The sequence below is a fragment of the Doryrhamphus excisus genome, linkage group LG20 (genome assembly GCF_037039965.1).
Source record: "Doryrhamphus excisus strain RoL-2023G ecotype Guam linkage group LG20, RoL_Dexc_Guam_v1.1, whole genome shotgun sequence".
Lineage (NCBI taxonomy): Eukaryota > Metazoa > Chordata > Actinopteri > Syngnathiformes > Syngnathidae > Doryrhamphus > Doryrhamphus excisus.
In genome coordinates, this window is record NC_136376.1 from 1176529 (window position 1) to 1195521 (window position 18993).

Genomic DNA, 18993 nt, shown 5'->3' on the forward strand with positions numbered 1-18993 from the left:
ATGTTCTGGTTTCCATGGCGCCAAATGCTTGAATCCGAGCACCAAAAGCAATAATCCTGACAGAGGAGGTAAATAATTCATAGTACGGCACTAAAATGAGCAATGGCTTCACTCCAGGACAAGTCCCGGAGAGACGACTTATAAATAATGACAATCCCGATCCCGTTTTTCTGTTGGGAGTCTTGCGGTTTCACTTCATGGAGTCGCTATCGACTGCTCGGGTGCCATCGTTCACCAATGAGCGATGACAACCGATCAATACACACAATAATTGTCATTCCTGGACACAACCGAGTGGAATGTACAAGACTCGTCTGGAATGGGAATGACAATGAGCGCAAATAATAAAGAAATTGGTCAATTAGGTCACATGACAGACTTCAAAGCATGATAAAAATAAAAAGTGCACATGTCAGCAGAAAGGAGGGTGAGAGAAAGCCCGCAGGTCCGTTTCTGCTTCCTCCAGCAATAAATCACAAGTGTCGCAGTTGCGGCTCGGCGGCGGTGACACAAAGCCGCACGGACACGCATGTGAACACGATGCCGCTGACACGCGGCGGGAGTGGTGACTGATGAATGATTGGACGCTGAGGAGGTGACACAACACTTCGTGTCCTCTCTTTGATGGAATCAAACACTGTAGAGGAAGGCCCCGGGTGGGGGGGCGGGGGTGGCATCCAGAACCTAAGGATCTGTGCAGGCAATGCAGATTTTTCTAACGTGGTTTTATTGGGTTTGTATGGAGCACCCACGCTTGCCCCCTTGCCCCCTTGCCCCCTTGCCCCCTTGCCCCCGACCACTTACATGTCAAAGCACAAAGGTGACACAAGTGCTCCAGTTAGCCGTCTTTGGCTGTGCCTTCCAGTAGCCCAAATTTTAGCTCACAATTCAAAGAGCACAGAGGGGATCTGGTGATTTTTTTTTTAATGTTAAGCTCCTGCTGGCTGAATCGAGACATGATCTCGATCATCAGCCAGGATGACAATCACTACCTCCAAATCAGAGTCCATGATCCTCTTCTGGAAAAAGGTGGAGTGCCATTTCCAAGCGGAGGTGTTCGAGTGCCTCGGGGTCCACGAGTGACTGAGAGGTGGATTGGTGCGGTGATGTTGGTACCAGACATATCGAGATATTGATTAGACGGCATAATTATTGCACAAATATGCTGGCCACAATACCAAAAACAGTATCAGTATCTGGTCTGACCACCACTTGTCTCAAGTACCACAGCCATGATGTAGAGTAGTAGTACTTGAGCTTAGTTTTATGGTATTACACAGTGTTTATTAGACTATTTATGTATGAATGCATTGGTTTGATTTATGTTCATTCATTTGAACATCCAGCAGGGAGCAAACAAAGACATCCAGCTATGCCGCTTCCAACAGCATGCGGTTGCTATGGCGACGGCACAGCAACCTCAAACTGGGACTCCTGTAACCCTGACTTTATTCTGACATGATTGCTGCAATGTTGCTGTTGAAAGTGGAATGGAAACCAGGAAGTAGAGCATGACAAAATGTGTGTTTTACATTCAAACTGACTAAGTTGCTCCGCTTCAGGCCAGCCGCTTCATATATAATACATTTACTACCAAATGGGGGTGGGGGGGGCTTTCAGACACCATGTTTTGCATATGAGGTGCTGCAGTGCAACAAAGAAGACAGTACAAACATTTAGAGATGGTTTTATTTGAATAGGTGTTTCCAAGCTGGCATATTTAAGCAGTATTACTTACAGAAACTGTTCGAACAAAGGCAGCCTTGGGAATACTTCAAATATTCTCCATGACTTAGAATTCAGGTCAATGATGGTGGTTCTATTGTTTTGTTCCTGCAGGTGACGCAACAAAGAAGAGCTCAGGGACAAAAGGTAGCAGGTGCTTCTTTGTGGTGCTTTGTCGCCATCTAACGGAAGTTGAAAGTATTACATGTCAAATCGGCGACTTGACTAAACTAAACTAAAATAAAATAAAATAAAGTAAAATAAAATAAAACTATTCATTCATTCAACAAAAATAAAATAAAATAAAATAAAATTAAATTAAATTAAATTAAATTAAATTAAATTAAATTAAATTAAATTAAATTAAATTAAATTAAATTAAATTACATTAAATTAAATTAAATTAAATTAAATTAAATTAAATTAAATTAAATTAAATTAAATTAAATTAAATTACATTAGATTAAATTAAATTAAATGCAAGTTTATTTCTTTTAATAATTAAGTTGCTAAAATATACTTAATTGATATAGCTATGAACATTTACTTATATTATATTATATTTTAAATTTACAAGACAAAACCGTTGTACATGAGGAAAAAAAGTCGTAAATGTACGAGACAAAAACATGGGCAATTATTTGACAAAAAGTCGTACATTTACATTTACAAAATGTACGATAAAGTTGTAAATAAAAAAGTTGTAAAATGGTCTTTAGGGACCCTCGTAAAATGTATTTCTCAATGAAAAGATACCCACTTGAAAATATGGGCTGGCTTTTTTAGCTGAACTTGTCCTAACATGTTCGCTGGGATGTTTTCCAATGTGGCCCTAATACTCTGTAGTACAATTGAATACTTTCAACTTCAGTATAACTTCAGTATAAATTAGTCAGGATGTATTTAATGATGTTAGTATATAAAGTTTTTACTGGATGTCTCACATATGAAAATACACATGAAGAAACGCGTATAACCCAATTGCAGGGTATGTGTTCTTATATCTAGATACAAAGTAATACTTTCTTCCGGCTGTCAACACTCATCATTCATCATTCATCATTCCTTCTTCCATTCGGTTGCAAAATGCGAATACGCAGACTACGTGCAAAACGTGAGGGTGCGTTTGATTTTCATGCCATTCCTCCACAGTCTCACCACTTTTCTTCTTTTCGTCTTCATAACTTTTTCAGAACGCAACTTTCTCCTTAAAAGTCCTCATTTGTGGGCATTATATGCTGCTTTCTTCTTATCAGGTGTTTTATTGTAAATGGCGTTGTTAAAAGGTCCCGTTCCGAGAATGTAAACTTTTGTTCTCGGGGGTCTTTGCCCCCTCCAGCCAGTTGAAACGTTACCAGGCAGATCGGACGCTGAGGACGTGAGGTCTTTGCTGATTGGCGGAGAAATCCAATGGGCGGAGCTTTGTGGCTTGCCTATTTAACGCTTTGTTCCATTGTTGCTGCTTGTGTTTTCCAGCTGGGTCCTGCTCAGGGGGGGTTCATAGTTGCAGAGAGGACCTAACAGTTTGAGGGTACCACTTTTTTTTTTTGCACTTTATTACTCGACAAACAAAAATGTCGTTCTCTTGCGGTCACTCTTTGGATGGGAGCTTCCCTCCTTCCCCGGCGGAGGACGAGGGCTCCAAGCGGCTGTCCTGGGGCAGGCTGCTGCACAGGCTGGCCGAGCTGAAGGGTTCCAACCAGAAGCTTTCCACACAGCAGTGCAACAGTGAAACTGGTGAGTAGTCTGATGCATTGTTATTGTTTTGTTTGTGCATCTTTGTGATTGTTGCCTTTTTGTAACACTTTTTTTTTAAATAAAGGTTCTGTAGCAGACATGTCCCTGTCAGAGTCTGAGAGCAGCTTCCTCTGTTACCCCCTGGAGGAGACCCTGGCTGCAGACGTCGTAGCCACCATTGCACAATCCCTCCACCAGGCGTCCCACGTCCTGGGCTGCAGCACGGTCATCATCCCAGACCCTTTGCTGCACCACATGGGTCAAGAACTGGTCCACTTAGCGGGCAGCGAGCCCTGCGGCCTGAGGGGAGCGCTCATAGACCTCTGCGTGGACAAGGGAGTCCCGGGTGAGCTGTGCCCCGTGGATCAAATCGCAGTGGACGCGAGCTTGGTGCCCACTTTCCACGTCACGCTGGTGCTGAGGGTGGAGTCTGGGGGATTGTGGCCGAAGGTGCAGAGGCTCTTTAAATCGGAGAAGACGTGCCAGTTGCCCGCCAGGCGGTCTGTGAGACTGAGCTCCGGTTTCAGGGCCATGAAGAGGAAGTTGTATTGTTCAGGGGAGCTGCTGGTTGAAGAGTGCTGCTGATCACCGCTGAGGACTTCTTTGAAAAAGGCACTAAGCGCACCATCCTTAACTGGTACGCAAGGCAGCTCATCACCTGTGGGTGACTTTTTTTTTTTAAAACAAAAGATGTAAAGTTGCTCTCTGGAATGTTATTGCTTTTTTTTTTTACCGGAAATAAATTATATTTTCTATACATAACATGTGTGGTCTCCTGCATGAAATACATTCCCCATCATTTCGACCAAATTTATTGGAAAAGAAAAGCATTCTACAACTTCTTTGAGCTTGTTAATTTAATAAATAAGGTTTACTTGTGCAATCACTTTCATTGATCTTGATCCGACGGGCTGCTCAGCAAATTCACGTCATAACATCATTTTCAGAATAAATGATATTCTGCACTGTTAAAAAGTCTAATTGATATTTACACTAGAGAGAACTATTTTTAAAAAAAAAAAAACTTTCTTCGTGAGTGGCTCAAGACATACGAGAAGGCCGAGAGGTTTCTCAAAACAAACGAAAGAAAGGGAGAGAGAAAAGCTAAATCTTAGCAGCTTCATTCACCAGACCACCAAACGGACCACGTGGCCGTCCTGAAGAGAGGGAAGAAAAACGTTTTTGTGGCCTGCGTGTACGGGAGGTCAATCGACGGGACGACGGGGAAGCTGAGAGTGGCTTCCCTGATGAGGTGTGCCGCCCACGGCGGTGCGGAAGGCGTCTTTTCTTCTCTTGGTTTGCGGCACAAATACACTCCGAGTGGTGGCTGGGCTCCAGACCGAGTCCTCCAAAAATGATTCAAGTACCAAAGAACCTGGAAGAGAAGGACGGAAGATGAGCTACAGGCTGTTTTTTTTTTTTTTTGCATATGGCGCATTACGTGGGAGGCTAACATGCTCAGAAATACAAACAAACTTGTGTTTGTTTGAAGTCACACGCAAGATCTAGAGATCTTTTTCACATACAAGTGGAACCTCTACAGTTGAAAACTCTTGAGCGTGAGAATGTCAATAACTTGGTTAGTATGGAGGTTTCTTCAGAAGGTGCATCCCATTACGTGCATTCTTAGGTGTCTCTTTTTAGCTGTTTTTATATCTTTAGAACGCATAGAAATGAGAAAGACGCATGTTCGCGTCTCATGTAAGGATTGTGGAGCACCTTGACAAAAGGCTGACGAGGGAAAAATATGCATGAGCGTGTCCCGTCACTTGTATGAAAAGTCTGGATGTCCAAATGTGGCGGGTTTTTATTGTCATGCTATCAAAAGAGAAGCTAGTTTTTTTAACTTATAGAACAGTTAGGAATGTACAAATTCTACAACAAACATTGACTTTACAGGAAATAAAAGGGTTTTATGATATCAACACTTTAGAACTGGACCAGATTGTTTGGATTCCCATTATTTCCTATGGGAAAAATGTTTGGAAATCCCAAAATGCACGCTGGAAGTGTTTGTGATCCATCTCAGAGGCAGGCAGCAGTGTTGTTGCCCAATGCGCAGACTAACATTAGCTTCAAGGAAGTTGCTTTTATTTCACTGGCCAAAGTTCTCCAAGTCACATGATGCTAGTGAGCAATAGATGCTGTAGTCCAACTCCTCCTGTTGGCTATTAAACAGCGTGCTAAATGCTATCGAGGACTCAAAAAACCTTACCCATCTACGTCTGTCTGTCCTCTATCCATCCAGTATGACCTGAATCTCAGATAGCCGGTTGCAACTGGGAGTTCCCATCTTCTGCGCCCTTTGGTACAGCTCGGAGTCGCCGAAATAGCGAGCGCGGTACATGAGGCCTTCCTCTGATAATGAAAGAAAAGCGTAAGGTGCAAAGCCGACTTTCAGACGCATCAACACGACACTCACTCTGCTGCTTCTCCTTCCAACAGTTGTTCCTGAGGTTGGAGATGTAGTCCTCCTCTACCGTCCTCTCCAGGTTCTTCAGGTTCGTTCCGGTGAATTCTTCACTGAAGCGCTCGCTCACATAGAAAGGCACCTTCAGGTGGGACGTATGCCTTTTGTGAATGTACCCAGCCGACCTGGCGGAGCAGACGACACGTGAGGACGGCGACTTGGTGGATTAAAAAAAAAAAAAAAAGCGAAAGGCGGCGCACTCACGGGCGGTAGCTAAGGCTGTAGGGAGGCTGTGTGACCATCAGCTGGCTGAGAGCAGACACCAGGATGAGAATAAGGATGGGCATCAGCTGGACAAACAGAGCGAGACCTCCCTGTTCACAGAAGGAAAACAGCCATTACATTGCTGTTCAACTACAGGAAATACTGCAATATATACTGCAATATATGCAGCTTGCTCCAGAGATATGGCAATTATGACTTACATCTCTCTGCTGCTCTCGTCTTTCTTGCCTATTATGGTGTGCGAAGTGCATTCTTCCATTTCTGTAAACATGTACATTACCTGGAAAAGAAATAGTGAATTAAATGCAAGCGCTTTACACGAATCCCAACATGTACAGTCCTTGCTCGCTACATTGCAGTTGGAATATTGCTCCCTCACTATGTAACATTATACATATTTCATGCAGTACTGTGGTCACTAGGCATCAGTAATGTTATGACATATGTCGCTAGATTACGTTACCTTTCACAATGACTGAGATCGGATGAAAAAGAGGTTCTCATTTCATGTGGAAGTGGTACATTTTTTTTGCTTCTTTTGCTTCTTCTTGCTTTCCTTTTTCTTCACTTTGTTTGAAACGTTTCCTAAAGTAAATTGGAGAGGCTAAATAGTTAGCTCGCTAGCTTGCCATGCTATCGGCGGCCGCCTCTTATGTCCCTGCAGCAATCTCGTAGCCTGCATAGTGTGATGTAACCAATATTAGGAGTGTATTTCACGTCTACAGGGCTCTAATGATAAAAAGCCACATTTAGAAAGTCATAAACATTTTTTTTTTTTATGCGCTAACTTTCTTATAGTAATTTCTGACTTTATTCCTAGAATATTCTGACTTTATTCTTGTAAAATTATAACTTTTTCCACAATAAAAAAATGTCCTAAATTTACAACTTTATCATTGCTTTCTCATACTACGACTTAAAAAACGTTTTCTTTAATATTTCAACTTTATGCTACTAAAATAATACTAAGATATTATTCTGGTAAAATTACTTTTTCTCATTAATGTACAAATTTACACTTTATTTTTGTAAAATTACTGCTGATTTTTCCATTCATGCTAGTGATGCTTTTTCATATTAATTTATATGTTTAGAATAATGCTATTAATAAAATAATAATAATAAACAATCAAATAACAGCCACTGGCCACACGTTGACCACACCTGCTGTGTAATATCGTCCCTTGAGAAAATGATGAGTGTGTGCTTATTGATCAAGACGGGATTGTGTACTGACTTGATGGGAATCCTCCACCAAAGAACATGTTGAAAAGGTCCTCCGGTGAAATATCTGCTTCAAAGTCGCGGTGCTGCCTGTGTCTGCTCGGGTGCGACCTCTCCTCCCCATATTGGTCGTACTGCCGCCGCTTGTCAGCATTGCTCAGCACGGCGTACGCGTTTCCGATGGCTGAAACGAATAAACATCACATGTGAAGTCAAGTGTGTGTGCTTTCATCTCACGGAGCTGGATCGTTGCTTCTTTTTACCTTTAAATGCCTCCGTGGCGCCAGGCGCATGGTTTTTATCAGGGTGGAACTTCAGTGCCAACTTCCTGTAGGCTTTTTTGAGATCATCGTCAGATGCTGTCTTTTCTACGCCGAGGATTTGGTAGTAATCTTTGCAGCCTTTAATCCTGCAGGGAAGATCGAACACGGACTCTTAAGAAACCATTCTCTCTGTTCTTGTTGCCTGGTCTATTGAGTACATTCTCAGGACATGAGCTGTAAAAAAATGCTAATTATATTGGGTAATAGGAGTGTAAAGGTAACTATAAGGGTGTTGCTTCATGTATGGAGGGCTGTAATAGTGTTAAAAACTATATTTAGATTGTAAACAGGTTTTCTATTATATAAATATTCCATTTATAAATAAGAAATCCAAAACTTGTCAGTCGGGTCTAAAAATTATTGTGATAAACGGGGGATTACTGTACTACTAAGTGCTGTTTTATTATTTTACTGTGCAGTCTTTGGTCCCATGACAAACATACCAGATAACCTCATTAAAGTATCTTTTTCCAATTTGTGCAAACAGGTGTAATACTCTAAAAGTCAGGATTAATATCTGTGGATTTGCACAAGAACTCATGAGATTGCGCACATCCAAACAAACGCTGTGATCATGCAAACATTGTTTAACTGGCAGCATAATGAAATGCAGAGAGCAAAACAAACACACTGACTTCCTGACCGCCTCCAGCTGTTCTGCGGTGTAAGGTTTTGCTGATTCTGCGTGGCCCTGTGCGGACGTTTCTGCCTCTTCTCTGTGGTGTCGGTGTCTCATGGTGGGTCCTTCTCCGTTAACAGTTCCGCCATGCTCGTCCGGAGGCTTTCCATTTTGCGACAACCTCTCCAGCAAGGCTGTAAAAGAGAAGGAGACGGATGTCAACCCCTATCTCTCTATGCTAATTAGCACCAATCAAATTATGCTAACGGCTACTAGCGCTGCAACTGGTAGCTTTCGTCCACCGTTTTGGCGTGAAAATACAAATACAACGACTTACTTTTGGCCTGCTCCGTCGGAAACAAACGCTCGGCTTTCTCTAGAAACTTCCTGGCCTTGTCTAGTTGGTTGTTGCTGACTGCGTTTAGAGCTATTTTAATGCAACGCTCTGCTTCGTCCTTGTTTGAGTCCATTGCTACACGGCGGAAGTATTTACTTGCGCGTACTCTGGACGCTTGGTGATGACGTCACACAAAGCTCAATTTAAAACTATGAAGTCAAAATAGCGCGACCCTTTGCCGGCATTCGCCGTCTGCTTGTTACCTTAGCTGACATTTATAACACGTTTTATGTATATTTGTGTGGCGGAAATCCATATTTATGATAGTTTGCCAATAACATAATCAATATTAGTTTTAACTTCGCTGGTATGTTCCAATTTTTGAGACCAAGCTAGCTTTTTGAGCTAAAATGGCTTACCTTAGGTCATATGTGTTTGTTAGGCGGATTTTTGTGTGGCCTAAGCTGTCTTTTTCATCTCATTTTTCATCTTTTTCATCTCAAGGCACTACCCCTACTGTTCAGGTAACACCACTAGTCAAAAACTATAATAAAAGGAAAAGGCACAAGAAGCCCCTCTTGGTTGATAATGTTTCCTGGGAGGAAAGGCTGGCCTCTGTGGTCACCCCTCTTTGGAAGCTAAGTTATGACGAGCAGCTGGAACTCAAGCAAAAACACCAGGAGAAGATCCTGGCAGAGCTATCTGGATATCTTCATTCCCAATCTCCTCCCGGAGAGATCAGCTTCCCAGTCTTGCCTATCCTGCCATCCCCAGTTAGGGACGCCTACCGCAACAAGTCCACCTTCTCCGTCAACAAGGGCGTGGATGGAAATCCAAAGACGGTTGGTTTTTACGTGGGAAGAGGCCGGGATGGGAATATCGTCTGCGTCAACGGAGACCACCTACTCAACATGCCAGAAAAGCACAAGCAAGTGGCGAGATGCTACCAGGAGTTCATCCGACGCTCTCCCCTGGAGCCCTGCCTCCTCTTCCACGCTGGGGGTCACTGGAGGGAGGTCACGGTGAGGACCAACGCGGCAGGCCACACCATGGCTGTTGTGTATTTCCACCCGCAGGAGCTCACAGAAGACGAGATTGCGGTCCACAAAGCGGAGTTGGTGGAGTTCTTCACAACAGGTGAGGGATCAGTTTGTCAGCTGGACTCGCTTTTCTTCCAAGAGAGTGCCATGACCCGCTGCACGCATGAGGACTCGCCTTACCAGCTCCTGTATGGTTGGACGCACATTCATGAGGAGGTAAAATTTTTTTTTTGGGGGGGGGGTTGTCATGTATGGATGTGATCATCTGGTACTTTCTATCATGCTTTCATGCACTGCTGTTGTTTGACTGACAGGTGCTGGGCTTCCGCTTCCGCATCTCCCCCGACGCCTTCTTCCAGGTGAACCAGGCCGCCGCTCACGTGTTGTACAGCACCGTAAGAGACCTATGTGTCCCCATTTCTGAGGACAAAGGAGGAACTCTCCTCGACGTGTGCTGTGGGACAGGTGCCATGGGCATCACCGCGTTCCCCAAAGTGGAGCGGCTGATCGGCGTGGAGCTCATCGAGCAGGCCGTGGAAGACGCCAGACACAACGCCGCCCTCAATAACCTCCGCAACTGTGAGTTCATCTCTGGAAAGGCAGAGCTCGTCCTCCCTGGCCTTGTGTCCCAGTTGAGCTGTAAAGAAGGGGGGCGTCTCACGGTGGTGGTGAACCCTGCCCGCGCCGGCCTCCATCACCGCGTGATCAGGGCCTTGCGAAACCAAGCCGCCGTCCGCCGTCTGGTCTACGTGTCCTGTAAACCAGACGGCGAGGCGATGAGGAACTTCAGGGAGCTTTGTTGTGCGGCCGACCCCAAGCGGAAACTCACAGGGGAGGCTTTTTCTCCAAGCGTGGTGGTGCCCGTGGACATGTTTCCACACACACAGCACTGTGAGCTGGTGATTCTTTTTGAGAGGTAGCCAATCACGTTTTTAGCATAACTCATCCGGCCGTGCTTTTATGGACCATGTGTCCAAAGTCTGCATTCTAAAAATTACATTTAACAAGAAAATGTAAAAAAACAACAACAGTAAGTCAGCAGTGATTTTAAGAATGAAGTCAAAATATTAGGAGAAAAAAGTTGTACTCTAACAAGATAAAGTAACAATTTTACTAGAATAATTTGGTAGTATTATGAAGAAAAATAACTATCCTAGTCACACAAAGCAGAAAAATTAAAGATGTTAATTTTGAAGTTGAATTGAAATATTATGAGAAACAAAACAATGGAAAAAAGTCATAGTTTATGGAAAGTTAGGTTGTGGAAAAAGTTGTGGGAATAAAGTCATAATTACAGGACAAAAATGTTCAAAAAGAAAGTTAAAATAGTTGGAAAATTAAAAATTAAAAAACAGCAGTAAAAATGAGTATTGAGTTATTTTTTGAAACGTATCCTTTCACTTTTCAGTACACGGCCCCGCTGGGTTAGGATTCAGGGATTTGGGTTGGGGTTGGGCCATCCCGTAACTGTTCCCACACATTTAAGAGGCATAAATGTGGTTAAAATGTCTTTGAAACTTGAATTTGAAACTTGGTTTCTTTTTAGAGGGGTGGCCTTCAACTGCTGTAACCGTATTTGTCCACTAGATGGCGGTGAAACTCTTCCTCATGCCATGTCTTGAAGGCCATGTCTTCGTGGGCGTTGTTATGCTTGTGCTTAACGTAAATGACACACCCCCCCCCCCCCGGACTTGTGTTCTATCTTGGCCAAGATGAAGGTCCAGACCTTAGTTGGGCTGCCCCAGTCTGACCACAGTACATGTCAGACTGAATTTAATATTACACAACCCCATGGGCTGTTGAACCGAAGTGCCTCTTCTGTTTTTTTTGTTTAAAAAAAAAAAACAACCAAAAAAACAAAGCTCCAGGCGAGTGGGACTAAAGGTTACAGACTGCCGGTGGCCATGTCTCATGTCTCCAAGGAGTCAGAAAGCTATTGTCACTGCTCTATGACATCATGGGGTTACTTGCGTTTGCAGCCTCTTGCAAAATGTTCGTCTGCTGTTTGAGCCATTTTGTAAATAAAGTTTGCGGCAATCTACCCCCCTGTGGGTTTGATTTCATAATTGGCAGTGGCTATCACAGTGCTGGGTTTGACCACCCATAGCAGAAACAACTGCAATCAAACGTTTGTGCTAACTTGCAATGAGTCTCTTCCAGGAACATGGACGAGGAAATGAAAGATCCACGTCTCTGTCGCGGCTGCTAAGTACAATATGGCAAAGTCGGCAATACCGCTGAAAGAAGAGATGCTAGAAGACCCTGAGAAAGTGAGCCGTGTTAAGGTGAAGACCCTTTATTGTATTATATCTATAACAGTACACTAGCATAAGATGGTTACTTCAATTATTGTTGTATAGTTCCTAAAGGTTTTAGGATGGTGACCGTTTGACCCATTTTTATTGCTTCCTGTGGGAAATTGATTTTAATGAGGCTCCACTGTTATGTTGTGTTTTTTTGCACTGTTTCAGTGTAAGTGCACTAAAAGCAACATATTAAACGACAGGCTCGTAATGTACAACTCATCTGGCCACCCTGTGCTGCAAATGTCACTTATTGACTTCCTGTCAGTAAGCTTACGCTACGTAATGATGACATTGATCACATTGCCTTTGCATTGAAATGACCTATAGTACATCCAATTTTCATTCATTAAAATTGAACCTCAGCAACCAACAAACAGTACTGGGGGGAAAAAAATGCCTTTTTGATATAAAAAAAAACTCAACAGGTTGCACAGTTGCTCAAAGGGTCACAACTCAAAGAGTCGCACAATAGATAAGAGCCAAATGAGTCATTTGTTTCGGCTCAGAAAAAGAATCGGATCTTTCGGTTCCCAAACGAGGACAACAATTTCATAGCAAAATAGGTGTCAAATGAATCGATCATGTAAAAACACAATGAGAACCAATTATATTGTTTATACGGCTTCATTTATGAATTAAAATGCAAATGATGGCAACAAAAAAAAAAGAATTATGAAACCGACCCTTGTCAAATTTGTCGATACTCAAATGTGTCGACACGCGCGTCACCACACGTGGACCAATCACGTTCCACGCTCGTTCACATCAAAGAGCCGACTCTACGAGCCGCTTCGTTCGCGAGCGACACATCCCAGCTGCATGGTGACTGGGAATCCACCCACAGGCACGACTTATTTCCAAACTGGACCACGACTGGACCTCCTCACGGCGAGCAACACGAACCGGCTCAAGGTAGTCTTTGTTAATATCAGTGTTCTTCTTTATAGAATCGAACTTTAAATCACATCAAAGAAGTTGATGTTTTTGTGTGTTGTTTCCCGGACTTGTGCAGCCAAATGCCGGACACCAGCACAGGTACCTTCGCGGATGAATCACTGGCGGCGGGGGATGTTTATGAAGACATAGGTCCCGAACCTCCGAGGAGGCTGGTGTGGAGGAACATCTTCCTCATGGTCCTGCTGCACGCCGGGGCGATCTACGGAGTCTTCCTCATCCCGACTGCTTCCGCACTCACACTCGCCTGGAGTGAGTATTCCCTCACAATGTCAACTAGCATATCACAACGGAAAGTCATGGGGATTTTGTTTTTGAAACGTGCAAACTGGATAAAAGTTTATTGTTGAATCGGTGCATTCAATGCTAAGTACTTCCTGTGGGGCTATTGAGGCCACACCCTCTCCATGCACCGTGCAGGAGATGTATTATATGTCAAGCAGTAGTTTAACATTGAAAAAAAACATCAAATATGTCAAATAATTTGGATTTATTTGGGTTTGTAGTAGCTTTGGGAGACTAAAGTAGACGTATTGGGAAGAAAAGTATTGTGACCCTTTGGGAATGTCTTGCTTTCCTGAATCAGCCTGTCATGAAATATGATGTTCATCAAAGTCAAAGGTGATGATGTACAGAATTATTAGAAAAAATAGAGACAGAATTTCTTTGGACTTTCATGTCTTTGTTTTAAAAAAAGCCCTCAAAGCTCTCATGGTGGAAAATATGTGAACCCGAGGACCCCAGTGGAGTTGGGCGCTACCTCGGTTTTCATGATTATTGCCAAATGTCTGAAATTTACAAAAACTGAGGCAATTTTTCCTTTCGGGAATAACATGGAGCTCATGGATCAGTTCCAAACCTAAAATATGAACAAAAATCTGTATTTTTATATAAGATAATTACAGTCTTACATGCAGAAACAATGTAAATAATGATAAAATAGGAATGATATGGATAAATGAACATTTAACATCATTATTAATGAATAAATAAACATTTAACATAATTTAGTTGTTGGCAAAGACGGTGAGGAGCGCTTGTCCCCATGGCGGCTTATTTAGCAGTCGCACTCAATAAAAGACACGATAATAAAAACGCATGAAGAGTGAGTCAGCAACACGTAGGTTCTTTGTCTGGGAGCTGGAGACCTCGGAACAATACCGTTCAGTACAGTAGAAAAAAAGCGAGGCACCGTTTTGGCCAACGACGCGAGTTGGGCTCGCTATGTGGCATCAAAGGATGCTTGGATGTGTTCAAGGCGGGTGATGCAACACTTGGGAAAAACCACATCCGCCGTTCGGAGCGGCCGAGTGAGAGCCCAGATCCCAACCCAATGGAGATGTGGTCTTGAAGAAACGTCCAAAGAATATGAAGTAGTTCTGCCAGGAAGAATCGATTTACAATTGTTTTCATTTTTCCAACATTTAATCTTTAAGTTTTTTTTTTTGTAATATTATGACTTTATTGTCATAATATTACAATCTAATTTTCTGAACTTTATTTTGTTTGTTCATTGTTTGATCATATTTTAACTCTCTGCTACTAAAATATTATTTTTCCTCATAATATTACAAGGTTATTATTATTTTTCTCTGAATATTTTGAGTTACAGCTGTTTTGTTATTTTAATAATTTTTTTAAAATGTTCTTATTTTATTTCCCTTATACATATTTATATACAGCATATAATTTATCATATTTATTCTAAATATGCTTCTTCACCTGATTAGAGCCCTCTAGGCGTAAAATAACACCCCTATAGTCACCTTTACACCTCAAAGACAGCTGGGATAAACTCCAGCATACCGTAGTGAGGATAAGCAGCATAGAAAATGAATGAATGGATGGATATTTTTTATCATTATTATTTTTTTTATCATTGGATGTCATCACACCCGCGGTGTTTTTATCATTTTCGACACAAAAGCATGAGAATTTGTAGCAGACTATTGAGGCATGTCACGGATTCCTCAACAGTCGCCACTTTGTCTCCGCTGTCTTGCTGGCATTGTCCCCCCACCCCCCCACCCCCCCTCGTCTTTGCAATGCTGAACTGCGTATTATTTCACGTCGGGAGACAAAGCACAATGTGCACTCCCATAGACATTCCATTGTGGGCGGCGTGGCACCACAACACGACCCGTCTTGGCCTGCCGAAGGTCGCCTGCGTGCTTCTCTGAATGCATCCAACACAAACAGGAACTGGACACGTGTTTGTCCATTATTGTTATTATTATTGACACATTTCTACCTTTTATGCCCCCCTCTGTCCCCAGCCGCCGCGTGCTTCGTCATCAGCGCCCTGGGAATAACAGCCGGAGCACACAGGCTATGGAGCCACAGGACCTACAGGGCTTCCCTCCCTCTAAAGGTCTTCCTGGCTTTTGCCAACTCCATGGCCTTTCAGGTAAAACGTCCTCCACATTCCAGCGTCCTCGTGCTCGACACCCTCTGACAGGTACCCGCTCATCTGGGCACGTGCAGAACGACATATACGAGTGGGCCAGGGACCACCGCGTGCATCACAAGTTCTCCGAAACGGACGCCGACCCCCACAATGCAAAGCGGGGCTTCTTCTTCGCCCACATCGGATGGCTGCTGGTACGCAAGCATCCCGACGTCATCGCCAAGGGCCGCAAAGTGGACCTGTCCGACCTGGAGGCCGACCACGTGGTCATGGTTCAGAGACGGTGAGGCCAGGGAAAGATGCATGTATTGTCATATTGGCATGTAGTAGTACTAGTACTGCATAAATGGTGTACTGCATATACTGGAGGTGGGAAGCATTTCCTTGTTTTCATTTTTCCAACATTTAATCTTTACGTTTTCTTTTTGTAATATTATGACTTTATTGCCGTAATATTACAACCTAATTTTCTGAACTTTATTTAGTTTGTTCTTTTTTTTTAATCATATTTTGACTCTGCTACTAAAATATTATTTTTCCTCATAGGACTATAAGGTTATTATTTTTCTCTGAATATTTTGACTTGCAGAGTCCCTTATACATATATATATATATACAGCATAAGTTTATAATTTAATTAATTAATTTAATTTCTTAACATTTTCCCAACATAATTTTTCCTAAATATTTTCCTAATTTTCTCATATTATGACTTAAAAAATAAGAACTTTATGATACTGAAATTACATTTTATGACTTTGTCATTGTATTATTTATTTTTATTTATTGTAATATGTACTTTTTCCTCAATTTTTTTTTAATTACAACTTTATTTTGTTTGGTCGGGTTCCCATAATATTACTTAATATTAAAATAACTAGCTAAAATGTCATTATTTTTCCTGATATTATGAGTTTATTCCCATAAAATGTTTAATGTGACTTTATTCTCGTAACATAATATATTTTTTCCCATCCTAATTTTCCTAAAATTACATCTAATTTATTTGTTCCTCACAATATTATGAATTTAAAAGGAATTGTTTTTTTTAATATTTAAACGTTTGCTACTAAAATGACATTTTCCTCGTAAGGTTATGATTTTATTCCAATAATATAACTTTTATATTGTTATTGTTGATTATGACTTTATTCCCATAATATTTACATCAGTTATTTTTTCTTCATGATATTCTTGCTGATTTTGCCATTTTTTTATGTTTTTTTGCATGTGTTAAAGGTACAGTCAGTCAAATGTATTGGGTGCAAAACAGTACCCCTCCCCCCAGCAAGCAACAAGCTACATTTCCTGTCTTCTTCCGTATGTCTTCATCCAAAAGGCACTACCAGCTCTCTGTGGTCATCCTGTGCTTCCTGATGCCCACGTTGGTGCCCTGGTACCTGTGGGGTGAATCCCTCCTGGTGGGGTACTTGCTACCGGGCCTGCTGAGGTACACGATGGTGCTCAACGCCACCTGGCTGGTCAACAGCGCCGCGCACATGTGGGGCAACAGGCCGTACGACCGCAACATCAACCCCAGGGAGAACTCTCTGGTGGCCTTCAGCGCCTTAGGTAAGGAAACACGGGCTCTCCTGCTGGGAACGCGCCAAGGAAAAGGAAAGCCATCGCCGTGGAAGTGAAGATGAACCCCGTCAATATCCGCCACGACCTTTTGACCAGATGGTCTCCAAGGAACCAAGCCAGGCAGAATCCTAACGTCCGCTTCTCCTTGTTGCGTTCAGGCGAAGGCTTCCACAACTTCCACCACACCTTCCCCTTCGACTACGCCACCAGCGAGTTCGGCTGCAGGCTCAACCCCACCACCGCCTTCATCGACCTCATGTGCCTCCTGGGTCTGGCCTCCGAGCGCAAGACCGTGTCCAAAGAGATGGTAGCCGCCCGGGTGCAGCGGACGGGCGACGGCAGCGCTACGAGTGGCTGAGGTGGAGCACGGACGCTTGATGGCGGCGGCGGCGGCGGCGGCGGCGTCATGAGGGTGAGAGGATGAGGCGTCTGTGCCTGCTGTGAGCTGGTGGAGCTTTTCTCCACGCAAATATTAAACCCGTTGCAAGATGGAGGTGGCATCCAGGCTTGATTGATGTCCTTTTCTCGTCATTTTCCAAACTCATCCTTGTAAAATCACTACTGTTTATCATCTTTGTGCTGTTTGGCTTTTTCTTGACCTTTTCCTGTTTAATCATATTTTGAGAATGTGCCGGGGGTGGCAACTGGGGCTGCAGTTTGGGCACCCCCGTTTTATTTATAAAAATGTTCCAACAGGGAATGATAAGTTTGTCAAAGACTGCAAGATGAGATGCTATAAAATATTGTCCCACCCCCCCACTCCCCCCTTTGTGGTTGTATATTTGATGGTGTTTAAAAACAGAACGTGTCGTCTAATAAACCCCATTTTTGTATATGATCAGTCACTTTTGCTCATCATTTCACCAAGTGGCCGTGGTTGTCATGGCCACGGATGTCCGAGTATTAGCAACCTGTAGCTGGTAGGCTAGTTGCTGTAGAAGCACTCGAATGAACGCAACATAAACGCAACATTAGTGTTTGGGCTTTGAATGCAACACTAGTGTTTGGGCACCTGGCCGCCTTCGCTTGTTGATTGGCATCTCAACCGCTCGTGCTAGCCGCACGTGCGTGTCATGGCGCCGCGCATGTCCAAGATAGCAACACACGCTTGTATTGTTTGGACATTCCTCACTGTTGTGCGTCCAGTATTTCTTCACCGCTCGACACGCCTGTACAAACTTTGTCCTCTCGCTTTCCGACACGATTAGATGGCAAAGACAACGAGATGTACTTGATGAACGCAGGGCGAGGGTGATGATGACGACGATGTGCAGTAGCACCCTCTGGTGGAGAAGCGAGGGTACGACAAGGCGAATGAAATCCATAACTGTATTGTTGGTATTTTATTAGTCGTTTTTTCATAAATATGGTCATAGTGATGGGTATTAATTTGGTCACATTAATTTTACAGTAATCTGAAAGCAAAATATGGAACTGTTGTCATTTATGCAGATTATTTGAATAGCATACCAGTAATTCTTTTATTAACATATTTTCATATTTATATTTTTAACAATTTAAATCAAAGCAACTATCGAAGTATATTATTTAAAGTATGTAATTAGGCCTGTACTCATAAAACCTTGATAAATTAAATTTTTTATTCCACATATGGCATTAATTTGCATTTTTATGATATTTAATGTGATTTTTGACGTCATTTCAATCAAGGCATGTACAATGGAAATACACTTTGAAGTAATTTCGTGTACTTTTAATAAGTACATAAGTACATATGTTAAAATGTACACGGTGTCTTGTTTTTGTCATTTTTGTGGTTTAAGTTTTACTTCCACCATACATACAATATTCATGTATACATTATGTATACAGTATGTACATATACATTATATATCATTCATATAAAATATAAAGGATACATTTGACACAATGTAAGGATAAGAAAGTTTATTATTTTTTTCAAATTTGTTTTGATTGGATGGAAGGGTGCAGGTGTACCTAATGAAGTGGCCCTGAATGAGGATTATTATCGTCTTTTCCTAATCCAGAAGAATGGCCACTTTTTCCTCATCCTTTGGTGG

General features: G+C 42.5%; 4 protein-coding genes across 4 annotated transcripts; 3 read left to right on the forward strand and 1 right to left on the reverse strand.

The window, feature by feature from the left end:
* The first annotated feature begins 3047 nt into the window (after nucleotides 1-3047).
* On the forward strand, nucleotides 3048-4469 carry LOC131108316 (DNA damage-inducible transcript 4 protein-like). The gene is made up of 2 exons (XM_058059286.2): nucleotides 3048-3462; nucleotides 3548-4469. The coding sequence occupies exons 1-2, from the start codon at nucleotides 3300-3302 to the stop codon at nucleotides 4045-4047; spliced, it is 663 nt and encodes a 220-aa protein (XP_057915269.2). The 5' UTR covers nucleotides 3048-3299; the 3' UTR covers nucleotides 4048-4469.
* On the reverse strand, nucleotides 4265-8848 carry dnajb12a (DnaJ heat shock protein family (Hsp40) member B12a). The gene is made up of 9 exons (XM_058059281.2): nucleotides 8661-8848; nucleotides 8340-8517; nucleotides 7645-7790; nucleotides 7395-7565; nucleotides 6358-6437; nucleotides 6137-6246; nucleotides 5885-6057; nucleotides 5678-5820; nucleotides 4265-4837 (listed from the first exon to the last, which is right to left on the reverse strand). Exons 1-8 carry the CDS (start codon nucleotides 8791-8793, stop codon nucleotides 5699-5701), a joined length of 1113 nt encoding a protein of 370 aa, XP_057915264.1. The 5' UTR covers nucleotides 8794-8848; the 3' UTR covers nucleotides 4265-4837; nucleotides 5678-5698.
* A 72-nt stretch (nucleotides 8849-8920) lies between these two features.
* trmt2b (tRNA methyltransferase 2B) lies at nucleotides 8921-11801 on the forward strand. Its single transcript, XM_058059279.2, has 2 exons — nucleotides 8921-9916; nucleotides 10015-11801. Exons 1-2 carry the CDS (start codon nucleotides 9071-9073, stop codon nucleotides 10618-10620), a joined length of 1452 nt encoding a protein of 483 aa, XP_057915262.2. The 5' UTR covers nucleotides 8921-9070; the 3' UTR covers nucleotides 10621-11801.
* A 963-nt stretch (nucleotides 11802-12764) lies between these two features.
* Nucleotides 12765-17786, forward strand: scdb (stearoyl-CoA desaturase b). Its single transcript, XM_058059284.2, has 6 exons — nucleotides 12765-12918; nucleotides 13019-13212; nucleotides 15237-15367; nucleotides 15445-15650; nucleotides 16707-16939; nucleotides 17110-17786. Exons 2-6 carry the CDS (start codon nucleotides 13023-13025, stop codon nucleotides 17307-17309), a joined length of 960 nt encoding a protein of 319 aa, XP_057915267.2. The 5' UTR covers nucleotides 12765-12918; nucleotides 13019-13022; the 3' UTR covers nucleotides 17310-17786.
* The last annotated feature ends 1207 nt before the right edge of the window (nucleotides 17787-18993 follow it).

What these genes read in the sequence shown, in the direction of transcription:
- LOC131108316 (XM_058059286.2), top strand. Translation starts at nt 3,300, where the DNA reads ATGTCGTTCTCTTGCGGTCACTCTTTGGATGGGAGCTTCCCTCCTTCC. An exon ending in GCAGTGCAACAGTGAAACTG is followed by an intron (nt 3,463 to 3,547) that starts GTGAGTAGTCTG and finishes TTTTAAATAAAG; the next exon opens with GTTCTGTAGCAGACATGTCC.
- trmt2b (XM_058059279.2), top strand. Translation starts at nt 9,071, where the DNA reads ATGGCTTACCTTAGGTCATATGTGTTTGTTAGGCGGATTTTTGTGTGG. An exon ending in GGACGCACATTCATGAGGAG is followed by an intron (nt 9,917 to 10,014) that starts GTAAAATTTTTT and finishes TTTGACTGACAG; the next exon opens with GTGCTGGGCTTCCGCTTCCG.
- dnajb12a (XM_058059281.2), bottom strand. Translation starts at nt 8,793, where the DNA reads ATGGACTCAAACAAGGACGAAGCAGAGCGTTGCATTAAAATAGCTCTA. An exon ending in CGCCACGGAGGCATTTAAAG is followed by an intron (nt 7,566 to 7,644) that starts GTAAAAAGAAGC and finishes TATTCGTTTCAG; the next exon opens with CCATCGGAAACGCGTACGCC. An exon ending in TTGGAAGGAGAAGCAGCAGA is followed by an intron (nt 5,821 to 5,884) that starts GTGAGTGTCGTG and finishes TTTCATTATCAG; the next exon opens with AGGAAGGCCTCATGTACCGC.
- scdb (XM_058059284.2), top strand. Translation starts at nt 13,023, where the DNA reads ATGCCGGACACCAGCACAGGTACCTTCGCGGATGAATCACTGGCGGCG. An exon ending in CGCACTCACACTCGCCTGGA is followed by an intron (nt 13,213 to 15,236) that starts GTGAGTATTCCC and finishes CTCTGTCCCCAG; the next exon opens with CCGCCGCGTGCTTCGTCATC. An exon ending in GTGGTCATGGTTCAGAGACG is followed by an intron (nt 15,651 to 16,706) that starts GTGAGGCCAGGG and finishes TTCATCCAAAAG; the next exon opens with GCACTACCAGCTCTCTGTGG.